Source organism: Rana temporaria, chromosome 11 (genome assembly GCF_905171775.1).
Source record: "Rana temporaria chromosome 11, aRanTem1.1, whole genome shotgun sequence".
Taxonomy (NCBI): Eukaryota; Metazoa; Chordata; class Amphibia; order Anura; family Ranidae; genus Rana; species Rana temporaria.
In genome coordinates, this window is record NC_053499.1 from 148757828 (window position 1) to 148771393 (window position 13566).

A 13566-nucleotide genomic window follows, 5' to 3' on the forward strand; every position below is an offset into this window, starting at 1 on the left:
CGTAGGTCTCCTGGACCCCAAACTTGGCACACAAGTAGCCACACTCTTCCTCTACAAGTGTGCAGAGTTTGTTGTCCGGAGAACCTGCGGCCGGGGAGCACCGATTTTTCAAAGCTGGGCACCCCTTCCATAGACTCCCATGTTAAATGGTAATTTCTCCGGTGATTTGGGGACCCGGTACCGGCCGGTCGTAGGTCCCCTGGACCCCGAACTTGGCACACATGTAGCCCCATTTCTCCTCTACAAGTTTGCAAAGTTCGTTGGCTGGGGAGCACCAATTTTTCAAAGCCGGGCACCCCTTCCATAGACTCCCATGTTAAACGTCAGTCTAGTCATGGGCACAGTGAGGCATGCAGATATACACCCTAGGCTTATATTCGAGTCAATACGTTTTCCCAGTTTTTTTTATAGTAAAATTAGGTGCCTCGGCTTATATTCGAGTATATACGGTATGTTGCGATTTTCACAAACCGGAAATTGTACTGAAACCTTTGTTTCCAGATGAGAGAGTTTACTGTAATCATGAAAACGTGTTCTGTAGAGCTGCTGATCATTGTTTTTTTTTTTTTGTGCGCTAGTCTCCTACATCGCGTTCATTCCGAGTCCGTCTCCATGTCATCACATAAACATGGATGGAATTTGTTTGGTGACTCTGCAGTGACTCAGCACTGGTGGATAATCCCGTATGAAGTGCAGTTATACATAGACTATGGTAATACAGGATTTATGGATGTCGTTAATCAGGATTATTGCGGCTGGGAGATTGCTCATAGACCTGTAGCAGCCAATTATACCGTAAATCATTTCTCGAGTTACATGTGGAGGTTTATTACTGCAGGATTCAAAATATACCAATGACTTATTTTCCAAAGTGCATTCCACCCAAAGCGGCTATTTTCATCCGAGGTGGAGTGCTGAGTCAGCTCTGAGGCTGGATTCACATCTGTGGCGTTTTTAGTGATTTTTGCATTACAGATTGTGTTCCATAGGAAATCATGTTATGTGGACTGCAGTGCAAATCGGCAAAATGCAAAAATCACTAAAAATGCCATAGGTGTCAATCCAGCCTAACACCTGCAATAATTCCCCGCTCTGTTCCTGTCTACCTGGGAATTTAGGGGTTTCCCTGCACACCTTTTGTGTGTTCCAGCCCTTCTGCTGTATTCCCCATAAAATGAAATATAAATCCAGCAGGGATGGTGGGAACCCCTCATAATGGACACAGCAGGTGTACAGACCCGGGAACTCAGCACAGGGATGGTGGAAACCCCTTATAATGGGCACAGCAGGTGTACAGACCCGGGAACTCAGCACAGGGATGGTGGAAACCCCTTATAATGGGCACAGCAGGTGTACAGACCCGGGAACTCAGCACAGGGATGGTGGAAACCCCTTATAATGGGCACAGCAGGTGTACAGACCCGGGAGCTCAGCACAGGGATGGTGGAAACCCCTCATAATGGGCACAGCAGATGTACAGACCCGGGAACTCGGCACAGGGATGGTGGGAACCCCTCATAATGGGCACATCAGGTGTACAGACCCGGGAACTCAGCACAGGGATGGTGGGAACCCCTCATAATGGGCACAGCAGGTGTACAGACCGGGAACATAGCACAGCGATGGTGGGAACCCCTCATAATGGGCACAGCAGGTGTACAGACCCGGGAACTCAGCACAGGGATGGTGGAAACCCCTTATAATGGGCACAGCAGGTGCACAGACCCGGGAACTCAACACATGGAGTAAAAAAGATTTAAAGTGAAAGAATATTATTTTTGTAATTGTGTTTGTATACATTTGGGTTTTAAAACATTGTATTGTTATTGTAACATTTATCTGGAATTTTTGATGTGACAATATTTCTGTTACATGTTTTCATGATGGTATTTTAACGACTTGGATAGTCGCCCTCTAGTGGCTACCTTGTACATCAAGCCATAGAAACATCCTCAGATAAGTGAATGCTGAGATTATAATTGAACTATACACATTACGCTGATCACTTCCAGATATGTAGCCTTAAAAAAAATTAATAAGTCTTTAAGTTCTTTTTAAATTGTAAAAAAATTATGTCCTTCTCATGCAATGCAGTGCTGCATTCAGAGTGAGGGATGTTGTTCCGTGGTCCTTCGTGACAGTGAGGGATGGTGTGCCGTGGTCCCTGTGGACCTTGAGGGATGGTGTGCCGTGGTCCCTGGAGACAGTGAAGCATGGTGCACCGTGGTCCTTGGAGACCTTGAGGGATGGTGCGAGGCAGTCCCTTGAGACAGTGAAGCATGGTGAGCCGTGGTCCCCAGAGACAGTGAGCGATGGTACCTGGAGGGGATAATAGATCGTGCGCCATGGTCCCTGGAGACAGTGAGGGATGGTGCGCCATGGTCCCTGGAGACAGTGAGGGATGGTGCGCCATGGTCCCTGGAGACAGTGAGGGATGGTGCGCCATGGTCCCGGGAGACAGTGAGGGATGGTGCGCCATGGTCCTGGGAGACAGTGAGGGATGGTGCGCCATGGTCCTGGGAGACAGTGAGGGATGGTGCGCCATTGTCCGGGGAGACAGTGAGGGATGGTGCGCCATGGTCCTGGGAGGCAGTGAGGGATGGTGCGCCATGGTCCTGGGAGGCAGTGAGGGATGGTGCGCCATGGTCCTGGGAGGCAGTGAGGGATGGTGCGCCATGGTCCTGGGAGGCAGTGAGGGATGGTGCACCATGGTCCTGGGAGGCAGTGAGGGATGGTGCGCCATGGTACCCGGAGACTGTGAAAGATGGTGCTCCGTGGTCCCCAGAGACGGTGAGGGATAGTGTGCCATGGTCCCCGGAGACGGTGAGGGATAGTGCGCCATGGTTCCCGGAGGCGGTGAGGGATAGTGCGCCATGGTTCCCGGAGACGGTAAGGGATAGTGCGCCATGGTTCCCGGAGACGGTGAGGGATAGTGCGCCATGGTACCTGGGTATGGTAAGGGATGGTTGCCACGGTACCTGGAGAAGGTAAGAGATGGTGTGCCATGGTACCCGGAAATAGTAAGGGATGGTGCGCCATGGTACCCGGAGACAGTGAGGGAGGAGGTGCCATGGTACCCAGAGAAGTTGAGGGATGGTGTGCCATGGTACCCGGAGACGGTGAGGGATGGTGTGCCATGGTACCCGGAGACGGTGAGGGATGGTACCCGGAGACGGTGAGGGATGGTACCCGGAGATGGTGAGGGACGGTGTATTGCAGTCCCTAGGGGCTGTACAGACCACAGCAGGCTGAGTCACTCCAGCTCAGTAGCATCATTTTCCTAATAACTTTGTTCAATGTTGGAAACAAAATAGTTTTCCTCCAGTCTGCTCTATGTTCTATAAAATCTCTTTTTTGGCGATGACGGTGCGCGGCATGAGAGAAATTGCACCCATAGATGTCCCGCTGATCTTATAATCGTCATTTCCGGCGCTGCCCGAAGGGGAAGATAAGGATGTTTTAGGGGAAGCTGAAGAGAGAGAGAGAGAAGTTGGTCAGTCAAGAGTGACTTTTTCACATTTATTCACAGTATTAACATAAAAACTCAATGATGAATGCTTCAAAATAAGGTTTTTGTAATGACATATAAAATCCCAGTCCTTTGAGGGACACAGCTTAATGATAATTAAGCAACCTAGGGTTATAGTGCCACCTACAGGAGAAATAGCTATGAGGGACACAGCTTAATGATAATTAGGCCACTTAGGGTTATAGTGCCACCTTCATGATAATTAAGCCACTTAGGGTTATAGTGCCACCTAGAGGATAAATAGCTACGAGGGACACAGCTTAATGATAATTAAGCCACTTAGGGTTATAGTGCCACCTACAGGAGAAATAGATATGAGGGACACAGCTTAATGATAATTAAGCCACTTAGGGTTATAGTGCCACCTACAGGAGAAATAGCTAAGTGGCTTAATTATCATTAAGCTGTGTCCCTCATAGCTATTTCTCCTGTAGGTGGCACTATAACCCTAAGTGGCTTAATTATCATTAAGCTGTGCCCCTCATAGGGTTATAGTGCCACCTACAGGAGAAATAGCTATGAGGGGCACAGCTTAATGATAATTAAGCCACTTAGCTATTTCTCCTGTAGGTGGCACTATAACCCTAAGTGGCTTAATTATCATTAAGCTGTGTCCCTCATAGCTATTTCTCCTGTAGGTGGCACTATAACCCTATGAGGGACACAGCTTAATGATAATTAAGCCACTTAGGGTTATAGTGCCACCTACAGGAGAAATAGCTATGAGGGATACAGCTTAATGATAATTAAGCCACTTAGGGTTATAGTGCCACCTACAGGAGAAATAGCTATGAGGACAGCTGTATAACCAGTGGCGGCAAACAAACCACCTGAACACCCACCCACCTCGACCCGTTCGGTCGATCGAACTGGGAAGGTCACCAGATGAAAATAGAAGAAAGAAAGCCTAAAAAAGAAAACTATGCAGCCATCACAACTAAGAAATGGTAAGCTGCAATAAAATAAATGCTTGATTTTGGGTTTATCACGGCTTTAACCACTTCCCGACCGCCGCATGTAGATATACGTCGGCAGAATGGCACGTACAGGCACATTGGCGTACCTGTACGTTCCTGCCTAGACGTAGGTCGGGGGTCCGATCGGGACCCCCCCCCCCGCTACATGCAGTGGTCGGATACCCGCGGGGAGCGATCCGGGACGACGGCGCGGCTATTCGTTTATAGCCACCACATCGCGATCGGTCCCGGAGCTGAAGAACGGGGAGAGCCATGTGAACACGGCTTCCCCGTGCTTTACTGTGGCGGCTGCATCGATCGAGTGATCCCTTTAATAGGGGAGACTCGATCGATGACGTCAGACCTACAGCGCCCCCTGTGGTTAACTCCCAAACTGCAACTGTCATTTTCACAATAAACAATGCAATTTAAACACATTTTTTGCTGTGAAAATGACAATGGTCCCAAAAATGTGTCAAAATTGTCCGAAGTGTCCGCCATAATGTCGCAGTCACAAAAAAAATCGCTGATCGCCGCCATTAGTAGTAAAAAAATAAATAAATAAATAAATAAAATAAAACTATCCCCTATTTTGTAAATGCTATAAATTTTGCGCAAACCAATCGATAAACGCTTATTGCGATTTTTTTTACCAAAAATAGGTAGAAGAATACGTATCGGCCTAAACTGAGGAAAACATTTTTTTTTTATATGTTTTTGGTGGGATATTTTTTATAGCAAAAAGTAAAAAATATTGCATTTTTTTCAAAATTGTCGCTCTATTTTTGTTTATAGCGCAAAAAATAGAAACCGCAGAGGTGATCAAATACCACCAAAAGAAAGCTCTATTTGTGGGGAAAAAAGGACGCCAATTTTGTTTGGGAGCCACGTCGCACGTCCGCGCAATTGTCTGTTAAAGCGACGCAGTGCCGAATTGTAAAAACCCCTTGGGTCATTTAGCAGCATATTGGTCCGGTCCTTACGTGGTTAAGCTGTACTTCTCATTGGAAGATAGAGAATGACACATTTTCAATCCCTGCAAGCTAACCTTCTATAGTGACCAATCACAGTGTTGGGATCGTACCTGATGGCACAGCATGAATCACTGAGTGCAGGTTGTGAATGACATGACTATGAATTGCGTCCATGCCCAGGCTTGGTGCAGCTGAGTGAAGGTAATGACCCCCCTCCATGGTGGATCCTGAAAGACAAAGGACAGATCTGAACCCTCTTTATCTGTTAATAATGGGAAATTGTAGATAATTTTCAGGGAGTCTCATTCTGGATCTTTATTATACATTCACCTGGAAATAATTTATTTTTCTCTCAATCATTTTAAATGAGTAATTTTGTGAAATTCATTTTGGTCTAAACCCCTCCCTCTCATTCCATGCTGTAATATATAGAGAAGAATATTTGGCAAGAGCAGTCGCTGTACCTCCTAGCAGCATCTCCTGCAGCAGGCTGTCGATCTTGGCCATCCCGAGGAGCTTGGCGAATTGGACCTGCTCGATCATTTGCCAGGTGATGCTCTGCAGGGGCGGGAGTAGGAGGAGGATGTCGCTGAACCGCCCCCGCGAGTCATACTGCCGGTCATTGATGTAATCCTCCAGGTTCACCTGCACCTGGAAGCGCATGTTCTTCACCTTGCTGGCGTCGCTCAGGCCCTTACAGTCTACGGGATACAGAGATGATCAAAATCTGGAATTATTATTTTAGGTGGAATCCGCCGTTATGCTATGTTGTTTCAAACATTAAAAACGGTCACATTGTATTGTATAAGAACCTGTAAATAAATAAAAGGTGAGCTACAAACGAGAGACCATTTGTAATCCGGAGCCTTGAAGTCTCACCAAATGACCAGAGATGGTGGAAGTGTTCATATCGGGCAACTCAAGTGTACACACCCAGGAACTCATCAATAAAGTTCCTGAGAGGTAGGGAACTATTAATGGTTAACTCTCCAGCATCCACTTAACACTCAAATATCAGTCGAGGGTGGAGAAAATCTTTAAGCCACAAAATAGGAATATTAATAAATTAATTTCTAAATATGATCATCTAAAAGGTAGTCCTCTATTGCAGAGGTCCCACCTCTTCTCACCTGGGTCAAAGAATATGATGGCTTTCAGGCAGGCATACTCATTCTCATCAATCTGGATCTCCCGCAGCGGTTTCACCAGCTCATCCAGTATCCGCACAGCAACGCGAGCGATCTCCAGGTCAGGGCAATGCATGGGGATGATGAAATCATTACCTGGTGGTGGAGAAGACGGGTTAACAGAAAACTCCACTATCCTTTAACCTCCCTGGCGGTATGATTATTTCAGTTTTTAGGTGCTGAAAGCGGTACCATTATTTTGCACGGAAATTTGGCGTTTTATATTGTAGGCCTGTAATTCTTAGGAATAACTCACTTAACTACTAGCCGACCGCGCACCGTCATTATACGGCGGCAGGTCGGCTCTCCTGGGCGAGAGCCCGTAGCTATACGTCCTATCGTATAGCCGCCGCCGGGCACACGCGATCGCTCGGTACAGAGCGGGGAACGGGAGCTGTGTGTGTAAACACACAGCTCTCGTTCCTGTCAGCAGGGGAAATGCTGATTTTCTGTTCATACAATGTATGAACAGAAAATCAGTGTTTCCCCTAGTGAGGCCACCCCCCCCCCCCCCACAGTAAGAACACACCCAGGCATACTTAACCCCTTCCCCGCCCCCTAGTGTTAACCCCTTCACTGCCAGTGGCATTTTTATAGTAATCTAATGCATTTTTATAGCACTGATCGCTATAAAAATGCCAATGGTCCCAAAAATGTGTCAAAAATGTCCGAAGTGTCCGCCATAATGTCGCAATACCGAAAAAAAAATCGCTGATCGCCGCCATTACTAGTAAAAAAAATATTAATAAAAATGCCATAAAACTACCCCCTATTTTGTAAACGCTATAACTTTTGCGCAAACCAATCAATAAACGCTTATTGCGATTTTTTTTACGAAAAATATGTAGAAGAATACGTATCGGCCTAAACTGAGGAAAAAAAATGTTTTTTTATATATTTTTGGGGGATATTTATTACAGCAAAAAGTAAAAAATATTCATTTTTTTCAAAATTGTCGCTCTATTTTTGTTTATAGCGCAAAAAATAAAAAACGCAGAGGTGATCAAATACCACCAAAAGAAAGCTCTATTTGTGGGAAAAAAAGGACGCCAATTTTGTTTGGGAGCCACGTCGCACGACCGCGCAATTGTCTGTTAAAGCGACGCAGTCCCGAATCGCAAAAAGTACTCTGGTCTTTAGGCAGCAATATGTTCCGGTGGGTAAGTGGTTAAATCTGTCCAAACAAGAGTCTAGTAGACATCCCGGGTATAATAAAATTTGAAACACGAAATTATAATATAATAAATACATATAAATAATTATAACAAATAATATAATAATACAAATTATTACTTTTAATTTTTTGATGACGAATTTTCCCACAAATCGCTATCGCTCTATTCTGCAAGTGATTCTAATTTATTATCGCTGTTTTCTAGCTGCTCTAAAACCACTTTTAGAGTGACGTCATCGCCGCTCCAACCAATCACAGCGCTGGAGCGGCGATACCCGGAAGACACGCCGAGTCAAGATGATATCTCGCTCGGCGTGGACCAGGTAAGTTCTACACACCTCGTTCCGAGGTAAGTATTTCATAATGAGCTAATATGCGGTGCATATTAGCTCATTATGACTTTTGCCTTGCAGGAGAAAAAAAATAATAATTTTACAAACGCTTTAAGCTCCAGTCCAGTGAGACTGCCTAGGCTGAGATGATGTCATCCGTCTGCTGCAGGCAGGAGGAAGCATTTCCTCAATCTTTCCTCCCCTAGTGATTGTAGAAAGTTGCAAGGTGAGACGCTGCAGCAGGGGCTGAGCTGTGTCAATAAATTTGTGAACACAGCCAAGAATTGCACAGGCACCTGGATTTGCTTGATTATGTCATCTCTCATTGTCACACATTTTCATCCTAGAACCTTTCTGACAATCCATTGTTGTTTCATTATTATTATTATGCAAAGGGGGAATTTGGCCTTACCGAGCAGCAGGAAGTCTTTGTAAGGGAGAGAGCGTTTGGCAACCCCCAGGAGGAGATGGGCCCCGGCATGCGCTCGTAGCAGTGCCACCTGCAGGCAGAAAGAGGAAGTATGATGGTTTATTCAAGAATAACACATAATGTATACAGGTCTTTATTCCACATACTGGTAATATGGCACTAAAATCAAAACTTTTTTTTTTGTTTTGGAAGGAGTGTAAACGGATTGGACACTCTGTCAGGTTTTTATTGCTGTCCCCACGAGGGAGATTCTCCCACCCTCTTTGCTGTCTCATATATGTGTGTTAACCACTTAACCCCCGGACCATATTGCTGGTCAAAGACCAGAGTACTTTTTGCGATTCGGCACTGCGTCGCTTTAACTGACAATTGCGCGGTCGTGCGACGTGGCTCCCAAACAAAATTGGCGTCCTGTTTTCCCCACAAATAGAGCTTTCTTTTGGTGGTATTTGATCACCTCTGCGTTTTTTAGTTTTTGCGCTATAAACAAAAATAGAGCGCCAATTTTGAAAAAAAATAATATTTTTTACTTTTTGCTATAATAAATATCCCCCAAAAATATATAAAAAAACAATTTTTTTCCTCAGTTTAGGCCGATACATAACCTATTCTTCGTTAAAAAAAATCGCAATAAGCGTTTATTGATTGGTTTGCACAAAAGTTATAGCGTTTACAAAATAGGGGGTATTTTTATGGCATTTTTATTAATATTTTTTTTATACTAGTAATGGCGGCGATCAGCGTTTTTTTTCGGTACTGCGACATTATGGTGGACACTTCGGACACTTTTGACACATTTTTGGGACCATTGGCATTTTTATAGCGATCAGTGCTATAAAAATGCATTGTATTACTATAAAAATGCCACTGGCAGTGAAGGGGTTAACACTAGGGGGCGGGGAAGGGGTTAAGTATGCCTGGGTGTGTTCTTACTGTGGGGGGGGGGGGTGGCCTCACTAGGGGAAACACTGATCTTCTGTTCATACATTGTATGAACAGAAGATCAGCATTTCCCCCCCTGACAGGACCGGGAGCTGTGTGTTTACGAGCGATCGCGTGTGCCCGGCGATCGCGCCCGCCGGGCACGCGCACGGGAGTCGGGGGTGAGCGGGGGGCGCGTGCGCCCCTGGTAGCCTGCGAGAGAACCGACGTAGTATGACGGGCTCTCTCACGCAGGAGAGCCAACCTGCCGCCGTAGAATGACGGCGGCAGGTCGGCAAGCAGTTAAAGCACTGGTCATCAACTCCTGTTCTCAGGGCCCACTAACAGGCCAGGTTTGCAAGATAACTGAAATACGTCACAGGTGATAACATAAGCGCTGCGTAAACTGTTGTCGCTATATAAATCCTGTATAATAATAATAATTTGCTGCTCAGTGATTGCAGCATTCTACTCTGCATCTCCCCAGGGCAATACATAAAGCCTGGCCTGTTAATGTTAGGGCACGGGATGTCAATCTCTTTCTGACCGCCGCACGCACTTTTACGTTGACTGAATGGCACGGCTGCACAAATGGGCGTATATATACCTCCCCTTTTATTTGCAAGCTGTGTGGTCGGGCACGCCAGCGCCGGCGGTGCGCTCGCAACCATGTTGCAAGCTTCGTGACCGTGCCCGCGGGACCCGCGGACTGGATGTCCGCCGGTGTCCCGCGATCGGGTCACAGAGCTGAAAAACAGGGAGATGTCAGTGTAAACACAACATCGCCCGTCCTTCCCCTGACATGTCACTGATCGTCTGTTCCTGGAAACAGCGATCAGTGACATGTCACGGCAAGCCACTGTTTGGTCAATGTTTATAAACAACGTTATTTTATTTCTCTCTATCTCCTGTTTGGTTAATGTTTATAAACAACGTTATTTTATTTCTCTCTATCTCCTGTTTGGTCAATGTTTATAAACATTGTTACTTTATTTTTATTTTTTAATAACTACAGAACAGAAGCAGCTATGATAAAGTGTGATAAAACCCTGGAACTGAGTATAGGGGCCCCTTAGGTGAAATGTTAGAGCTGGTCAAATAGAAAGGGTGGAAGTCAGTTATTGGTAATGGTGTCACCTGGTCGTCTAGAGGAAGCTCGCAGAATGCCTGGATGTGCTTTGCCCACTCCACCAGAAGAAGGAGCTGTTGTTTCATGGACTCACAGACGTCACTGATTGTTGCGACTTTCTTCATGGAGATGTCACCGGTGTGCATGGGGCTGAGAGAAGAAAACTGGAGGGACATGAAGAAAAAAGGAGGGTCAATAAAATGTCAAAGGGTCAGCCCCCCACAAGACATAAATGATATCTCAGTTACGGGGGCGAGCAGTGGCGGCTGGTGCTCAAAATTTTTGGGGGGGCTCAAACGAAAAAAAAAAAAAAAAACAAGGCCGCTGGCCCTGATAGGCACTTCCACCGGCGCTCAACTTCCGGCCAGCTGAATAGTGGGCGGCAGCGGCGAAAATATACAGATTCATACAGTGTATGAATCTGTATATTTTACTGGCTGTGAGCGAGCCAGAGGGGGCGAAGGGTGGGTTGTGGAATCAACAACAGGCTTACACCACTACTCATAGATGCCATGGTCAGTGCAAAGAGATGGAAACTCAGGCTTCTGGATGGGTGATATTGATGAGTTCCCAGCTCTGCACACCTGCTGTGCCCATTATGAGGGGGTTCCCCCTGTCCCTGTGCTGAGTTCCTGGGTCTGTACACCTGCTGTGCCCATTATGAGGGGTTCCCACCATCCCTGTGCTGAGTTCCTGGGTCTGTACACCTGTTGTGCCCATTATGAGGGGTTCCCACCATCCCTGTGCTGAGTTCCTGGGTCTGTACACCTGCTGTGCCCATTATGAGGGGTTCCCACCATCCCTGTGCTGAGTTCCCGGGTCTGTACACCTGCTGTGCCCATTATGAGGGGTTCCCACCATCCCTGTGCTGAGCTCCTGGGTCTGTACACCTGCTGTGCCCATTATGAGGGGTTCCCACCATCCCTGTGCTGAGTTCCTGGGTCTGTACACCTGCTGTGCCCATTATGAGGGGTTCCCACCATCCCTGTGCTGAGTTCCTGGGTCTGTACACCTGTTGTGCCCATTATGAGGGGTTCCCACCATCCCTGTGCTGAGTTCCTGGGTCTGTACACCTGTTGTGCCCATTATGAGGGGTTCCCACCATCCCTGTGCTGAGTTCCTGGGTCTGTACACCTGCTGTGCCCATTATGAGGGGTTCCCACCATCCCTGTGCTGAGCTCCTGGGTCTGTACACCTGCTGTGCCCATTATGAGGGGTTCCCACCATCCCTGTGCTGAGCTCCTGGGTCTGTACACCTGCTGTGCCCATTATGAGGGGTTCCCACCATCCCTGTGCTGAGTTCCTGGGTCTGTATCCCTGCTGTGCCCATTATGAGGGGTTCCCACCATCCCTGTGCTGAGCTCCTGGGTCTGTACACCTGCTGTGCCCATTATGAGGGGTTCCCACCATCCCTGTGCTGAGTTCCTGGGTCTGTACACCTGCTGTGCCCATTATGAGGGGTTCCCACCATCCCTGTGCTGAGCTCCTGGGTCTGTACACCTGCTGTGCCCATTATGAGGGGTTCCCACCATCCCTGTGCTGAGCTCCTGGGTCTGTACACCTGCTGTGCCCATTATGAGGGGTTCCCACCATCCCTGTGCTGAGTTCCTGGGTCTGTATCCCTGCTGTGCCCATTATGAGGGGTTCCCACCATCCCTGTGCTGAGCTCCTGGGTCTGTACACCTGCTGTGCCCATTATGAGGGGTTCCCACCATCCCTGTGCTGAGTTCCTGGGTCTGTACACCTGCTGTGCCCGTTATCAAGAGTTTCCACTATCCCTGTGCTGAATTCATACTTCTGAACAGTGGCGGAACTACCGCCATAGCGACCCACGCGGGCGCTATGGGGCCCGCAGCTGAGTGAGGATCAGGGGGGCCCGGTGAGGATAAGAGCATCGGAAAATTGACCGAGTCTTTCTTTTTTTTTTTTTTTTTTTTCCACCGCTGCCGCAGTAGAGAAAATGTGTCTGTGTATGTGATATGCATGTTGGGAAGTACCATCGGCGCTATGGGGGAGGGGGTGCGGCATGAAAAAAACCTCCATGCTCCTAAAATGATTCCCACTCGTCCTTCTATGGCTGCGTCCGTCTCCCGCAAGCCCCGGCGGCGGCACAGCACAGCACATTTTCACCTGCAAAAAAAAAAATTAGCTCAGCAGCTGTCAGCATGGAGGAGCCGAGTTGACAGGCGCCCCCATGCTTGGTGAATAGTGTGATCGTCCAAACTAGCGTCATTCGGCTGGGTAGCTAGAGTAGGCGGAGCCTACCCTCCTCTGCGCGCCTTGTTTGACTTCATCTCGTACCCATCATGTGGAGGACTGAGCCTGGACAGGTGAGGAGACTTTGCTATTAGGGGAACCGGAAACCCCAAAGCCAGGCCCAGGCAGCAGCAGGTTAGGCCAGCCAGGTACCATGAATCATGTGTGTGTGTCAGGGACAGCTGCCACCTATTCCAGCAGAAAAACACAGAGGAGAAAGCTAGTAATTCACTAGGAAAGTAGATCTATTCAATTTTTTTCTTCCTGGAAATGTTGATGTTGCTAACTGAGTTATTGAGCAAATATTTTATTTCACATAGGCATTGATTCTGCTTTTTATCATGTGTATGTTGCATTGTATCATCATGATGTGTGCCAGATTCCAACTGCAAGACAGTGCCAAGCCACCAAAATGTATAGTGCTTGCTCAACATGGATTAAATAAATGAGAAATATGCATAGCCATAGATATCATAAATAAAGTGATTTGTGCAAGTAGTACCTGCTGTTGCACAAATCACTTTATTTATATCTATGGCTATGCATAATTCTAATTTATTTAATCCATATTGAGCAAGTACTATATTTGATTGGCTGCTTGCATCTGTGTGGTCTTTCAGAGCACTTTGCAGGCACTATTTTGTAGTTTTTTTTGCAGCACCTGCAAAGCTCCTCAGT

At 47.0% G+C, this 13566-nt stretch overlaps 2 protein-coding genes across 4 annotated transcripts in view; both read right to left on the reverse strand.

Annotated features, from left to right (window-relative positions):
- Positions 1 to 1755: 1755 nt before the first annotated feature.
- LOC120917851 (MAGE-like protein 2) lies at positions 1756 to 3214 on the reverse strand. The gene is made up of 2 exons (XM_040329422.1): positions 3139 to 3214; positions 1756 to 2931 (listed from the first exon to the last, which is right to left on the reverse strand). Exon 2 carries the CDS (start codon positions 2906 to 2908, stop codon positions 2033 to 2035), a length of 876 nt encoding a protein of 291 aa, XP_040185356.1. The 5' UTR covers positions 2909 to 2931; positions 3139 to 3214; the 3' UTR covers positions 1756 to 2032.
- Positions 1756 to 13566, reverse strand: part of LOC120917850 (hepatocyte nuclear factor 4-beta-like) — a 67990-nt gene continuing 56179 nt past the window's right edge. For all 3 annotated transcript variants that reach the window (XM_040329421.1, XM_040329420.1, XM_040329419.1), the window contains exons 5-10: positions 10641 to 10796; positions 8565 to 8652; positions 6590 to 6742; positions 5924 to 6160; positions 5570 to 5686; positions 1756 to 3469 (exon numbers count right to left, since the gene is read on the reverse strand). In XM_040329421.1, the coding sequence (XP_040185355.1) occupies positions 3339 to 3469; positions 5570 to 5686; positions 5924 to 6160; positions 6590 to 6742; positions 8565 to 8652; positions 10641 to 10796 (882 nt within the window). In that variant the 3' untranslated portion in view covers positions 1756 to 3338. The remainder of the gene's footprint in view (positions 3470 to 5569; positions 5687 to 5923; positions 6161 to 6589; positions 6743 to 8564; positions 8653 to 10640; positions 10797 to 13566) is intronic.

What these genes read in the sequence shown, in the direction of transcription:
- LOC120917851 (XM_040329422.1), bottom strand. Translation starts at nt 2,908, where the DNA reads ATGGCGCACTATCCCTTACCGTCTCCGGGAACCATGGCGCACTATCCC.